The 16,187-nt window shown below is 42.4% G+C and overlaps 1 protein-coding gene across 1 annotated transcript in view; it reads left to right on the top strand.

The window, feature by feature from the left end:
* LOC145413756 (guanylate cyclase 32E-like) overlaps positions 1-16,187 on the top strand; it is a 196,190-nt gene that overhangs the window by 84,025 nt on the left and 95,978 nt on the right. Inside the window, exon 4 of the mRNA XM_080283413.1 lies at positions 15,899-16,120. Within this exon, the coding sequence (XP_080139539.1) occupies positions 15,899-16,120 (222 nt within the window). The remainder of the gene's footprint in view (positions 1-15,898; positions 16,121-16,187) is intronic.

The raw sequence follows: 16,187 nt of genomic DNA, 5'->3' as shown, positions 1-16,187 counted from the left end.
TAAAAAACAAAAAAAAATGCAGAATTTTCCCGGATGTGAAGGGAAGCGAAGTGAATGGGGGATTCGATTTAGTGGCCGAGGAGGTGAACGAGAGAGAGAGAGAGAGAGAGAGAGAGAGAGAGAGAGAGAGAGAATGACTACAGACGGAGCAGGAAAGAAGGGGACGAAGAGAGGAGTAAGAGGAGCTGGAGATGAATATAAGAGTTGTGAGTGACAAGTGGGGGAGCTAAAAGAGAGAGAGAGAGAGAGAGAATGAAGGATGCTGGGGAAAAAGAGCACGGGAAAAGTGTAAGAAGAGAGAGAAAGGGGAAGACAGAAGAGAGCTGGGGAAGGGTGAAGAGAGAAAAGGAGAGAGGAGAGAGTAGGATGGAGCGACTGAGGGAAGGTGAAAGTTTCGAAGGAAAAAAAACTCTGATAAACAGGAAAGTATGGGAAAAGAGAAAGACTGTAGATGGAAAATGAGACTAGAGGGAAGAAAGAAAAAGGAAAATAGGATTGAAGAATGAAAAGTTAAGAAATAGAAAGTGAACACGGAAGTGGAAAAGACTGGACAATAAACTAACAGCAGTAAAAGAATTTGGCAAAAAAAAGTTAGGAAAAGAAATAAGAAGCCAGGCGGTTGAGATGAAGCCGAGAGAGAGAGAGAGAGAGAGAATGAGTGAAAAGATAGAGGCATTAATGACAGCCATAATAAAAAAAAGCTCGAAACGAAATAGGGCGAAAAAGAGAGGGATAAAACTCCATTAATTAAAGAGACAGAGCAGCTAATGATAGTCCCTAACTGCAACACAAGTAAAAATCAGAAACGTGAGAGAACGAAGGTGAGAAAAGTGAGAGAAAAACTGCCATAATAGCAAAGAATCAACATAATCACAACTTCAAACAACGTCTGGAGAAAAAATAAAAGAGGAATAAAAAAAAGAGAACTAGAAAAAGAGACTTAAACGCGAGAAACTTCAAGAAAGTGTGTACAAAAATTAGCAGCATAAACAATAAGCAACAATAACACCATGAGGCAAACTATGGACCGTAAGAGAAAAAGACAGATAAAAGTGAGAAAATTTTTAAAAGTGCGAGGAAAAATGTGAGAGGATTAAAGAAAGCCAGAGCAGCAAACAAGTAGCAGCATAAATACCAGCCCGTAAACAACAGCTCGCGTTTCCTTTACTCTATCTCGCTCTTAATGATGTCTGGCTCTCTCCTTAATGAGTTCGTCTGTATGTCTGTGGATGTCGACGAGATGTAATGAATTCGAAGGATATAATGACTGTATGAATGCCTGTGTGTGTGTGTGTGTGTGTGTGTGTGTGTGTGTGTGTGTGTGTGTGTGTGTGTGTGTGTGTGTTGGAGAGAACACACACACACACACACACACACACACACACACACACACACACACACACACACACACACACAAGCATCGAGATACAGAAGAAAGTAAAACGAGAAGGTGATTTAATATGTAACTAAAATTTTTAACAAAAAACGAATATCACTAGGCACAAAAAGGAGCAGCAATCATAATTCAAGAAAAAAAAAGAAATTATATTAATCCCTCGCGTCGTAAAATAACTCTAAGTAAAGCAGAATGTAATCTTTGGTAATATTTCTTAACAAATAAGTTTTAGATGATCGTACATGAGGGTGGAAAATATGTCGGAACTGGTATATGAGGACGGGTATATTAGGGCTGGTATGCAAGGACTGGTATTTATAGGGTTGGTATGTGAGGGCTGATTTACGGGGATTGGTATAGGGGGTGGTGTATACGTGGTGGTATATTAGGGCTGGTCTGTAGGCTGATATATGAAGGCTGGAATATGAGGACTAGTATGTAAGGGCTGGTATTTGAGTGCTGGTATATGACGACTGGTTTATAAGGGCTGGTATGTTAGGGATAGTATATAAGGGCCGATATCAGAGGACTGGTATATGAGGGTTGATACAAAAGGGCTAGTATATAAGTCTGGTATATGAGGGATGGAACAAAAGGAATTGTGAGTGCTGGTATAAGAAGGCTCGTATATGAAGGCTGGTAATATGGCCTGCTATAATTACAACGGCTGGTACATTAGGACTACTATTTGAGGGCTGGGATAAGTAGGTTGGCATAAGACGGCTGGTATATACGGTCTGGTATAATTACAAAGGCTGGTGTATAAGGACTGTTATATAAGGGCTGAGATAAGTGGGTTGGTATAAGACAGCTGGTATAGCCTATACGGTAAGAGTTTGCATGAGACCTGGTGTAAAAGTTGGTATGTAAGGTCTGGTAAGTCTTGGTATATGAGGGCTGGAATATAAGGGCGGGTATATGAGGACTGGAGAGGGAGTGCTGTGGTTGCTATGGTAACGTTAATCCGTCTCCCTACCTCCCTACTCTTCTCCCTACCGACCCCACCTCCCTTCCTCCCTCCCTCCAAACTCCCTTCATTCTTCCTCCCTCTGTTCTCTCTGGCTCCAATAATCTACATTCCTTTGCCTATTCTTTCCTTTCTTTCGTCGTTCCTTCCTTGTTCCATATTCCCCTCATTCTTTCTATTTATCTGTTCATTCTGCCTCCACTTCACTCCCTCGTTTTTTCATTCCGCCCTTCATCTATTACTTTCTTCCTTCAGCACATCTCAAAATGTGTCCTTAGTTTTTGGACACACTCCTCAGACACATCCAAGATGCACATCACGCACAACTCGCACACAATGGCAAACACTCGCCAGATGCACACGAAGCACACTGCAAATACCCAACACCCTCATCCCTCAGCTCACCCAACATAAGGCCTGGACCTTTGTGGGTGCGGTATGATCGATGGAAGCGAAATTTTGATGCTCATTAAACCCTTCGCATGGAACTTCCCAGACTCCATCCATCTGTAAGATGAAGAAATTCAGCCAGTGACTGAGTGACACGGTTTGGCACAAACACTGGTTTTGGGCGTCCCTGTGGATGTTGCAAAAATTAATAGGGGGAGCCGTCTATGATTATATAAGGAGAGTAAGAGTAATAAAAAGGGAAAGGGTTGGGAGTGTTACGAGGTGGAAAACATCTTTAACGTTTGTCCACACTCGTATGCATAAAGAAGGCAAAAAAAACAGGCAGACAAATCATGCCAGGTGACCAAGAGGCAAAGCTGAATGAGAATAATAAGACAGTAAGAAAGAAGTGGGAGTGTTAGCCTCTGAATAACAAGTCTTCTCCTAGCCTCTACCCAGAGTCGGATACAAAAAAAGACAAAAGGTAATAGATAGCGCGAGCCTTCCACGCGAGCTAGCCTGCGGTAACGTATGAGGAGAGTAATAAAAGAGAAAGGGGTGGCAGTGTTAGCCGCAAGACAAACAATAGCACCTTTGTGACTTGCCCCCAGGCTCGACAACACCACCAACACCACCACACAACCACACTACACCGCATTTCCGCCAGCGCACACACACACACACACACACACACACCGGTAATTCATCCTCGCCACTTAGGTATTTTCTTCTCACCAGAGCAAGATGATTTTGTGTTGGGAAAACTGCCTTTTAAAAAGGTGCCCTCTTCATTCCGATGACAATTCGTACTTTATTCTTCTTACCTCCAGACTAATATAGTTAGTCTGGGAAAGACTTCTTGAAGAGCAGAGCTAGGCATAACCTTGATTAACCGCTACACTAGTTGTGAACTCTTCCCAAACGAAATGCAGTCGCCTGACATTAGCAGCAGTAAAAATATAAAATACCTAGTTTGACTAAAGAGATTAACTGGCAGTTAAGTCCACTAGATAGGAATGTATCCGTAAATTTATTCAATCTAACTTGCTACGCGCTAGTTTCTAACAGTGTGCTTAACCCTTTCACAAAGAAAACTTCTTCCTAAACTAAATAAAAGTCAATTTGCAAAAGCCAGGAAATAACCTCGTGATCGTGGTAAAGGTGTTAATGGAGATTTTCTATCCTATTTTACTAGGAGAGTCCCCTTCCTTAGGTGCAAGAAAATGTACGAGGCTGGCAAGCACGCACACACACACACACACACACACACACACACACACACACACACACACACACACACACACACACACACAAAATGCCTTAATTACACTGAAAGGGTTTATGGCGACTATTTTTATCCCATTCAGTACTAGAGCTCACTCTTAAGCTGTTTAATTTTGCCCACGGATGGTAAGACAAAAGAAAAAGAAACTGACATTATATTACTAAAGAGACCGGGATTTTTCCTACACTCTTTACATAACTTGGCCGAAAACTGCCATCTCTCCGTCTTTAATTATGAGCTATTGCGATAAATTAACACTAGATTACAATGGTAACCACGAAGAAGTGCTACAGGAAGGATATAAAGCAGTATCACTGTCTCTTCTCTACCACTGTGGCGCGTGACGTAAGGTGCAAAAATACGAAAATTTGGCCCAAGTTAAGATGAAAGAACAACAGTGGCGGGCAACACAGGTTGGCATTGTCTACAGTAAAACATAAATTGTCAGAAGTGTTTTACGGGTTAGGTCGAGAAAGCCTCTTTTTAAAACAAACTTTCTTTTACAACACAGTTCTGCAGGACATACAAACACCAAAGAATAGAATTACGGGGAGAAAAGCTCGTTGTGTTATTTCCAGCCGCTACAGGCATGGAATGAGAAGGAAAGAAACAGCGAGATAGGGAAGAGACCGGAATGAACAAAATTGGGGTGAGAAGCTGGTGTGGGGCTGAGTGACCTGGGGTGAGAGAGGCAATAAAGATGGAGTGTGAGACAGCAATAAAACGAGAGAGAGAGAATGTTGCTCTAGGTGGTACAATTCGATCCAGGGTGGGGAAAAGTTTGAATCGAGCTCGGGATATGAAGTTCTTTGGGAGAAAGGAAGATGGCTGACTAGCCTATTTCGAGCATGTGGGCTATGAGAGAGAGAGAGAGAGAGAGAGAGAGAGAGAGAGAGGCCAGACAGACCGGCTGGCAAAGAAAAGAAATTAAAAACGATTGAGTGAGAGAAAAGAGAGAGAGACGAGAGATGAAGACAAACATGACGGTTCGGCGAAGAGCAAATTCCGCCTCCCCTCTCCCCCAGATTCCCACCGAACTCTCCAGACGTAACGAAGGAGAATTGTTTGCCCTCTGAGCCGAAACACAACCTCTGCGACGAGCGTTCGGTGTGCGAGAGAGAACAGAAGACGAGGTAGGAAAACGAGAAGGATTAAAATAGTGGGTGGAGGAAGGAAGGAAGGAAGGAAGGAAGGAAGGAAGGAACGAACGAACGAACGAAAGAACGAACGAACGAACGAAGCAACAAAGGTATGGGGGGAGACAAATATAAAAGGGACTCGAGAAGCGCAGCGTGAAAGAAAGAGATGGGAAGAAATGGAAGATCACTAGGAATGGACGAAGGACAGGAGAAAGGAAAGAAGAATTGAAGGAAAGTGGAAGGGCGCGAGGGAAGGAGGGAGGGGAGCAGGGAGGCACAGGCAGATAGGGAGGTAAAAGCTGTAGTCAGTCAGCCAGCGTGGCTCCCAATCCCTATTAGGCAGGAAAAGAGGTCTGGATGAGTTATTGATCATAATGATGATGATAGCTCGAATTTCAAAAACATAAAACTATAAATGTAGACACGGTAAAAAATTACAAAGAAAAATAACAAATAATCTTTTACAAAATGCATCTCGAAACTAAATGCTTTACAGGATATCCATAACGCTGATGAAATGGCTCCTAAAACTGCGAACACCCAATCAGCTCGAAGCACTTTCATCCAGTTTTCAAGGCTTAACCGATACTGATGAAACACAACGAAGCTCCAGAACTGTGCAATGGCCAAACGGCACTGCACAGGTACACTTCACTCTCTTACTGCTCCGATTTCATTCATCATCATCATCACCCGATCTCTCTCTTACCCAAAGATTGCCTGCTCTTGGCATATATATATATATATATATATATATATATATATATATATATATATATATATATATATATATATATATATATATATATATATATATATATATAATATTTAGGAGTTCTAATAGCAGAAAAAAGACCATTCGAGATAGTTTTTGAAGGATTTATCAGTTGAGGTAAATCTTCTGGTGTCAATAAAACAATTCACCGAATCGTAGTAGTTATGATATTAAAACAATTGTCAATGTACAGAAAAGATAAACAGTATGAACATATATATCAGAGAAACTGTTAATAAGGCCAAAATTCGTCACTGAGGCAGCCAGATGGGTGACTGATCAGGGTTTAACGAGGCCCTTTGATACAACTCCCGTCTCGTTACACGCAGGCTAACGAGTTGCCCAGACCATAGAATACTTAGCTCAGATGGAGCAGCAAAAGAAGGAGGAGGAGCAGAGGACGGAGGGGATTAGAAGATGATGATGATTATGATGATGATGATGATGATGAGGAGGAGGAGGAGGAGGAGAAAAAACAGTACCGTAGTAGTAGTAGTAGTAGCTGTAGCTGCAGCAATAGTAGTAGTAGTAGTAGAAGTAGCAGTAGTAGTAGTAGTCAGAAAAAGAAGAAAAGAAGGCGGACGAGGAGGAGAGGAAAATGAAGAAGAAAAAGATGCAAAGCAGCATCAACATCGCCAGAAATGATGACGAGGAGGAGAAGAAAGGGGATTAGGAGGAGAAGGAATTCTAATAAGGATGGAGCGGAGGAAATTATAATGGATGGAAACTGAAGGTGCATTATACTACTACTGATGATGATGATGATGATGATGATGATGACGAAAAATGTAATGAAATGCAGGGGAAAAAAAGGGAACAAAAGGATATGGAAGAAGAGAAGAAACCGAGAAACATCAGGTGATGATGATGATGATGACAGAGAACAACAAAAAGAAAGAGGAAAAAAAAAAAAGTGTTAAAACGACGAAGATTTGATGATGGTGATAATGCTGAAGTAAATACAGATGCTCTTGAAACTGCTGATGTTGTTATGTTGATAAGGAAGAGGATCAGGAGGAGGGGGGAAAAGGAGAGGGATGTGAAGGATGATAAAAATGAAGGAGTCAAGACGATGATGAATGTGGAAATGGCAAGAAAATGAGGAGGAGGAGAGAAGAAATAAGAAGATAAATGAAAGAAGAAAGAGGTAACTAACAGAGAGAGAAGTGATGGAACAAAGAAAGAAGGAAAAGGAGAAGAGAAGAGAGAAAACAAGAGAAGTAAGAAGGAAGGAAAGGAGAAAGAAAAAAAACAGATGAATCAGATATATAACAGGGAAAATGGAAAGAAAACGCAAGAATAAGATGTAAGGGAACGCTTCAGGGAGGATGAAAATGATCAGAAAGGGAGGAACGAATATGAAGAAGGAAAAGGATAAAATGGAAGGAAAGAAAATAAGAACGAAAGCAAGGAGGGAAAGACGAGGAAGAGAAGGAGGAAGCGCAGGAAGAAGGGGAGAGAACGAGGAGGAAATGGAAGACGGGGCAAAAGAAGAAAAGAAGAGAAGAGAGAGAGACTGAAGTAGATGAGAAAAGAAAGGAAAAGGAAGGGCAGGAGGGGTAAAGATGTGTGTGTGTGTGTGTGTGTGTGTGTGTGTGTGTGTGTGTGTGTGTGTGTGTGTGTGTGTGTGTGTGTGTGTGTGTGTGTGTGTGTGTGTGTGTGTGTGTGTGTGAGAGAGAGAGAGAGAGAGAGAGAGAGAGAAGGGGACTCTGAGACAGGAGGATAATGAAGACTATGTTTATTGTGAAGCAACAGGTGGAGACGCGCGGGAGGAAAGGAGAGAGAATGGAGGGAGGGGAAAAGCGAAGAACAAAGGGAGAAAGGGAAGGATGTTGAATGAATGGAGAATGAAAGAAAGGAGGCAAGCAGGTAGAATGGAGGGAATAAAGGAAGGAAAATGGAAAAACGGAGAGGGGATGAAGAATGAAGGGAGGGGGGAATGAGGAAGAATGAAGGGAGGGGGGAATGAGGAAGAATGAAGGGAGGGGGGAATGAGGAAGAATGAAGGGAGGGGGGAATGAGGAAGAATGAAGGGAGGAAAGGAAGGATGCCGAATGGAAGGACAGTAGGAGGGAGGGAGGGAAGGAGGGAAATGCACGAGACAAGGAGGAGGAAGAGGAAACAAACAACTAAAATGCAGAAAAAAAGAAAGGGAGGAGAAGGATAAAAAGATGAGAAGGTAAAGGAGGTGCATGGAGGGGAAGGAAAAAGGCAGCTAAGAAAAGGGAAGATGACAAGGAAAATGAAGATAAGTAGGAGGAGACGTGAAAGCAGGAGACTGAGGAAAAGCTGGATTTAAAAACCATCTCATTAAACTTACTCCTAAATATAGAAGCAACACACCACACAAAAGAAGAGGAGGAGGAGGAGGAGGAGGAGGAGGAAGAGAGGAGGAGGAGGAAGAGGAGGAGGAGGAGGAGGAGGAGGAGGAGGAACATAAGAGGAAAGAGAAAGGAGGAAGACGAGGATGAAGTGAAAAACGTCTCTCCTCAGCCGAATACTATTTAACCTATTGGATATAGTAAGAATAGGTGGATTCAGGAGGAAAACATCCCAAACAATAATGTACTCGTAGACTGTGAGATGTCAATAGTGTGAAAAGAGTAGTCCCACCGCGAAGCTAGTCTATCCACAGCTGCTTACCTGGTGGGGGTCCTGTGTGTGTGTGTGTGTGTGTGTGTGTGTGTGTGTGTGTGTGTGTGTGTGTGTGTGTGTGTGTGTGTGTGTGTGTGTGTGTGTGTGTGTGTGTGTGTGTGTGTGTGTGCGCGCACGTTATTTGTGGACGCAGTGTAGGAAGGGAGTGATGGAAAAATGTTTCAGATTTGGGAGGCATTTTTGTTGGGGTCCAACCTGGATGATCCAGGGATTAGGTGTTGGACAATACAGGCTGGCGGCTATACAAGCAGACAAACATTCAGGCAGAGAGATGGACAGTGATACAGGCAGTCTCGTTGAGTCATTAAACAGGCAACTAGTGAAACGGACGGTCAGTAAAAATCACACACAGGCAAATGATCAGCAATGAGCCGAAACAAAACTTCATATTAGGCTAAACAAATAAATATTAACATGGCTGAGAATAATTTAATATAAGCTAAATTAAAGAGTATGCCACTTAACTAGAGAAACTGGCACATCGATTGACTGATTTGCATACTGACTGCTACTTATACAAAGACGAGTTCAATGTGGCTGACATAGCTTACAGAAATCTGGAACGGAAGACTCCGTCACTATTTTCTAGAACCCGTAAGATTTATTTCAATCACTTTAGAAATTTACACCAAAATAATATTTACCCTGCAACACACACACACACACACACACACACACACACACACACACACACACACACACACAAAATCAACACATCAATTCCAGCCATTCATCACCCCATACCTGCATGACATTCTTTGATTACACGTAGGATAAGGGTGTGTGTGTGTGTGTGTGTGTGTGTGTGTGTGTGTGTGTGTGTGTGTGTGTGTGTGTGTGTGTGTGTGTGTGTGTGTGTGTGTGTGTGTGTGTGTGTGTGTGAACGAGTATGTACATGTGTGTGTGTCTAGGTGTGTATGTAACGTGTGTGCGTCCAATCGCGTGCGTATGTGCGTAAAGATCGCTGCTCTCCTACTCCTTGAGATGAAGCGCTCAGACATGCAATATGAAACACCGCTCGTAAGCCCTATCTCCATTTCCTGTCAACCTCCTTCACCTACTCACTCCTGTTTATCTGTCTGCCAGAGTCAGGGAGAGCATAATAACAAAGGAACATTAGGGGATAGATATTTACAAAGAGGAGGGAATGCTCTATGGAAACCTAAGATTTTTCTGTGTAAACATGGGTGCAACCTTACATTTAGTATAATGTCTACATCTGATTGCCAGAACATTAAGAAAAAATTACTGCCCTGAGGGGGCAAGAAAAATGAAAATAAAAATATCAGCGCCTTTTGGATTAAAGGCTTACTATTATAGTAGGCCTTTCGGTAGCGTAACGCCGGCAGTGCGGATCGGTGCAAATGAAAACCCGAAGAAATGTTAGTAAGGGATTAGCAGCAACATTTTGTGGTATATAAGTATAAATGTGGAAAATAAAAACTTAAAATTTTTATTAAAGGGATTTCTGATATCTCTCTTCCCTAATCGTGGATCCGACAATCACATGATGACAACTCGCCTTACTAGAAGTATGTTCGTCCTTTCCTCAGCGCTTACTCTTCACTTTGCTATTATTTCCACTACGACGAAATTTTATTTTGGCGACAGACTGCTTATTTTGCTCTTGTGTCCACTGTCTGTTTTGCATATTATGTCATCAATTCCTTCGCAAGTCGTTTAAAAGAAAGCGAAAAAGAGCTATAAAATCAAGCTTAATTTTTCTTGTTCTGCTCTCTCTCTCTCTCTCCATTTCATTACCCTACATTCTCATCCCAGTCCACAACACATTTCCACCCAGATTAGCCTACATCATTTCACCTCGCTGCATTTCCCCGTTTATCAACATCACATAAAATTCTTCCCGCCTCACAGTATAATTCTTAAATCTCCATAAACCTACCTTCATCTATTTCCCATTTCATTACGCTTCTCTCTCTCTCTCTGTCTTTCCATTTCATTACCCCACATTCTCATCTCAGTCCACAACACGTTTCCACCCAGATTACATCACTTCACCTCGCTGCATTTCCCTGTTTATTAACAACACACAAAATTCTTTCTTCCCGCCTCACAGTTTAATTTTTAAATCTCCATAAACCTGCCTTCATCCTTTTCCCATTTCATTACGCTTCTCTCTCTCTCTCTCTCTCTCTCTCTCTCTCTCTCTCTCTCTCTCTCTCTCTCTCTCAAAATCTTTCGTTCAGCCACTTCCTTACTCATTGCTTCTTACACTTTTGTCATCTCTATTCGTCAGCTTCTCACTTTTTCTCACATTTCATATTTAATTTTACAACATTCTCTTCGTCCATCCACACTTTAGTTCTTTTTTTTTATTTTAGCTTAGCATTATCTCTCTCCCGCTTTCCTCCCCACACCCTTGTCCATGCTTCTCTCCCTTCCTTCCTTCTCCTCTATCATTTTCCATCCATTTTTGCTTCCTTCCTCTTTTCTCTTACCCCCTAGTTCCTCTATACTGTAATTCCTTTACTTCTTCCTTCCTCCTTTCTTTTTTCCTCTCTTCCTTTCCTATCTTATTTTCTTCCCTCTTTCTTCAGTTTCCCCTTGTATTGTTCCTCCTCCCTTCTTTTCTTCCGTCCTAATTTTCTTCTTCTTCCCTCCTCTCATCTCTTTTTCCCTCCTTTCTTAATTCCCATCTAACTTCTTTTCTCTCCTTTCTTCTCTGCTTCCTCACTTTTTCTTCTTCCCTCCTGACTTTCCTCCCTCCCTTCCCTCTCTTCTTCCCTCCTCCCCTCTCGTTTTCCTTCTGTTGTTCTCTTCATCCCCTCCCCCTTTATTCTTCCCTTCTGTCTCTTGTCTTCCCTCTCTTACTTTCTTTCCTCCTCCCCTCTTTTCTTCCCTCCTTCTCCCCTTTCTTCTCTCCTCCCTGGCTTTCTCACTAACTCTCATTTTCCATCAGCTACCTCGCCCTCAGTTCTCATTCTCTCTTTCTCAGGATGCGAAAACAATGCATTATTCACAGACCTCCCTCATCTCACCCAGAAATCTTAAAATATAAAAAAGAAATAAGCAACACTATTTTTATAAACAGGAGGAAAAATACATAGATAAAACGTAGGCATATACTTGTATTAAACACTAAATCAATAACACCAAATTATTATTGAAGAATCTCTAATTGTTTGAACACTCGGTTCCCTTAGTTTATTGTCATCCACCATACGCAGTAACCTTGATTCACACACACACACACACACACACACACACACACACACACACACACACACACACGTCGGTTTAAAGCCACATTAATACAGCAAAGACCAGAATAATCTTACACACCATTTTGTCGTGCAGCCTTTCAGGCCCCAGCTCGACACAGTTTCAAATTCTATAATCGCTTCAGACCGATGACTACTTTTCGTTATTCTGTATTCATTACACTCAGGGAGCTTGAACAGTGAGCGAATGGGAATGTGGCTCATTCAACTGGGCAAACTTTGGTTAATTTCTTCTTCTATCAAGTATTTTCTGGCTCTCTGTACCCCTATAGGGGTGGGAAAGGAGGCCTAGGTGGCGGCTGTGGTGGTGGATAGAATACTTGTAGCAACAGTCAGAAACAGTATTCGTTAGCCAATTCACTGTCAGGCTTCGCTTTCTTACTTTAATAAAATCGCCTGGAAATAGAAAACATACCGGTAAAATGAAGTATACGAACAGAGAGTGGCGAGGATATCAGTATCTGGCTACACGCATACCTGTACAACACATATATACCTACATACCGGTACACACCATAAATACAACTGGGTTATTATGGTCCCATATACTGTATGCAATCCATCCATCCATCCATCATCCAATCCTACATTGCCCCATGAGGAGCGTAGGAGCCCGGGGCTAGGCAGCTGGTCCCGACATTTAAGATGAGAGTGAAACACATTACGTAAATAGGACACATACATACATACATTCAGGAGGGCACACAGACATTCATGAAGTCGTGTATCTGATTGTGAAAATTCGTCGATGAATTTCAGAACTCTGATGCTGCATTTGAAAACAAAGGGTTCAGTAGAGAGAAAATTAACTCGCTTAGGCTTGATCACCGATACCTAAATGCTTAGACAAAAGCTGACATATTTAAAGTTTCGCTTAATTTATGAGAAAAGAAACATTTAATACTGTCAGTTCATGTCAGAAAATTAGTTATTATCTTTGCTCCAGCTTGAGGAATTCAGAGTGAACCAGAGGGACACTTGGCAGAGCGCATCACTCCGACAAGGACAATGTTCCAAACCACTCTTCATAATGGGTTAGGGTTTCTCATCATTGATTAGAGTTTCGCAAAAAGTGTTTTCCGGATCCAGAATCTGTAATACGATCCACCAAATTTGGTTCAAATCTCTCTTTGTTTTTGCATAATCCTGCTAACAGGCAAAGAAACTAACAAACACGGGTGAAAACATACTCTCTTTGTAGAAGAGAATAATTCGTCACACAATACACCACAGATTATCCTTTGTGGTCGCTGGAGAATTTGTGCTTTCAATAATTACGAATTTATGGGGTATATTTCCTCGTTAAAAACGCGCCAACCATGACAACCCCGCCTCAGGTTCGAGGAATAAACCATATGAAGTCATGTGTCCAAAGTAATGTAAGTCAGACCGTCCCAAGTTAAAGTCTGGTTTAATCTTGGCCGCATCCAGCCTCTCCGTCCCCATTTCCATCCCCTTCACCCTTTCCCTCACTCTTACCTTTCTTCTCCCCCCCACTCTCCCCCTTCCCCTCACCCTTCCCTTCCCCTCACTCGATCACCCTCCCTTATAGCCTACACTCTTCCCTGTCTCCTTTCTTTTCCCCTAGTTTTTCTTTACCCTCTTCCACGTTTCAATCCCATCATCTTTCTCTCTCTCCTCTTCACCTTTCCGAGGTCATATTCTCCTTTCCCCTTCCCCTCCTCCTCACTCTCTCCCAACTCCTTCTTTTTCCCCTCCCCTTCACCCTCCCCATCACTCTCCCCCTCATTCTCTCCCTTCCCTTTCCCTTCCCCCTCCAAATCATTCTCCCTTTCACTGTCTTACTTCCCCTTCCCCGCCCGCCTTCTCACAATCTCCTTTCTCCGTCACCCTCATCTCAACTTCACCTTCGACCTCCTAGCCACCTTTCCAAAAAGTTCCCCTCCTTCAAAGCACCTTTCTTATCCTCCTTGTGCATTTTCGAGCCCTCCTTACTGCTGCCACACCTCCTCTTTGCTCCTTCCTCGTCCTGTTTTCCTCGCGCTCCTTTAATTTTGCTATCACTTACTGTTTCATTATTTTATTTTCTATTTCACCACCTCCTTTCAATACCCTTTTAAATATGAGTCCAAAAAATCCTAGCTGATTCCTCCGTCCCATCCTATCATCTCTTCATCTGGTTTACACACGTTCCCGTCTTCATAATTTTCCTGCACTCTCAGTTCCACCTCCCTCCCTCACTTCCATTACGCCTTTCTAATTTCACTGCCCTGCCTTTATTCATTCCCTCTCCCCTCATCAGTCTGCCCCCCTTCCCCAACATGTTCCCTTCCTCAAACTCATTTTCATTCTCATTCCCGACCCTCTTCCTTACTCATTCCACCCCTCCTGGATTCGCTATCCCGTCCTATTCATTCCCCTTCCTTTCATCACTCTACCTCCGTCCCTCCTCCCTCGTTCGTCATTGTTGTCGTGGTCACATCTCTATATCACCCTCATACTCTACTGCGCCCGTGCTATAACATATTAAGGCACGATGCCGACTCTATGATCATAATAGTTCTCATATCTATGTATCTACAGAAAAGGTGTGAAGCGTTTGCACTGCTTTGGGAATCGCAGAACTTTGGTTATTCAAAATACACAGTGATTCCTAGCGATCTGCCTCGCCTGTGGTAACGCATAGCGTAATTTTTTACTTTGACACATGTTTCTTCTGTACGTATCTATAGTTAAGACTTGTGGCCCCGGTCTATAATGCTAAGCTGCTAGTATTCAGTCTCTCTTATGAACATAAATTATTGCTGACGCCTCTTCGTAGTTTCGATACCATTTTAATTCTTTGTTATTCCTTTCTAATCATCCAGTATTTTATCTCTACCTATATTTTATGTATTTCTGGGCTCTCAAAAGACAACGAGCTTACCAGGGAGTTCAATCAGTACTTGGACATATTCAGCGCTGTTTTTTAAATGAGATACCTTACTACATAAGGGGTTTCAAATACACTGTCATGTTACCAGGTATTTTTACGTCCATCACCGTATTTGCATGATAGCATTTCTCCCGTGGCATCTACTTCTTCATTTCAGTCAGTGTTGTTTTGCATATCTGTTTCTCTGTTCACCTCTGATTTTAACTCTCTTCTAACTGCATAATGGTTGCAGCCATAATTAGTGTTTCCTTCTCTGTTCCCCATTCCTTTGTATCAAGTAATCTCCTTGTGTACCTTTCTCTTTTTCTTTTGTGTCTCTCTAATCTCCCTCTTCATCCTCTTGTTCATTCCTAATACCTTGCATCCCTCTCTCTCAATCTCCTCTCCTCTGTCCTTTGTCATTCGCTATTCTTCATTGGATGTCTTCGTTTTATTTCGCTTCTATCTATTCCTTTATCCTTCTGTCTCCTCTCCTGCAGCTTTCCATATTTTTGTTTGTTTCCCTTTGCCTCGCTTTGTATAATGGAGAATGCAAATGGAAATATGTGCAGATCGTTAGGCCTGCGAGGTGACGCAAGGATTCCGAGGGCTTGAATGATGTACGAATGACTGTGCAGGCTACTGAACTAGGCATGCTGTCGACAGCTGTCCCACTTTCGTATCAGCCTCGTACTTATATGTGCATCCTACCTCACCCCATCTTTTGGTGAGATGTAAAGTAATGATGATGATGATGAATGATGATGATGATGATGATGATGATGATGATGATAATGATGATGATGATGATGATGATGATAATGATGATGATGATGATGATGATGATACATGACTTTCTCATGTCTTCCACGATTTTTCTACTTCTATATATTATTGCAGGAATCATTCTCTCTCTGTCTCATTTCTCCATTTCTTAACCATCTTCTGCATTTATCGCGTCTTGTTATCCATTTCTTTCTCTCCTATATACATTCTCTCCATTCACAGTTGTTTTTCTTCCTTCTCTGTTTTCTTCTTCCGTCACACAACCGTTACTCTTCCCATCTATTACTATTCTCTCTCTCTCTCTCTCTCTCTTCCAAACCATACCTTTCACTCACTCCCACTCACTTGTCCAACAGATCCAGTCATGACTACCACGGTTCTCACTCAGCTAGCAGCGTGGGTCCTTCTGCTCCATGCCCGTACCTACACCCACGCCCACACCCACACCCAAGACCACTCCCATGCCCAAGTAACCCGAAACGAAGCCCAAACCCAAGGCCAGACCTTCACCTTGGGCTACATCACCGGTTCCGAACGGCGGCCCGAAGACCTGCAATATAAGCGACCTGGACTCATCATTTCTGGTGCAATCACTTTAGCTGTAGAGGAGGTGAGTACTCGCTCTTTTTGCTAGAGAGGGGCGCCTTCATATGGTGCTGTCGATATGGCTGGCCGAC

Source organism: Coenobita brevimanus, chromosome 97, assembly GCF_032717465.1.
Source record: "Coenobita brevimanus isolate Jiangsu-jjx chromosome 97, ASM3271746v2, whole genome shotgun sequence".
Taxonomy (NCBI): Eukaryota; Metazoa; Arthropoda; class Malacostraca; order Decapoda; family Coenobitidae; genus Coenobita; species Coenobita brevimanus.
The sequence above is the reverse complement of the archived record's forward strand: the minus strand, read 5'-3'. Positions and strand labels throughout refer to the sequence as shown.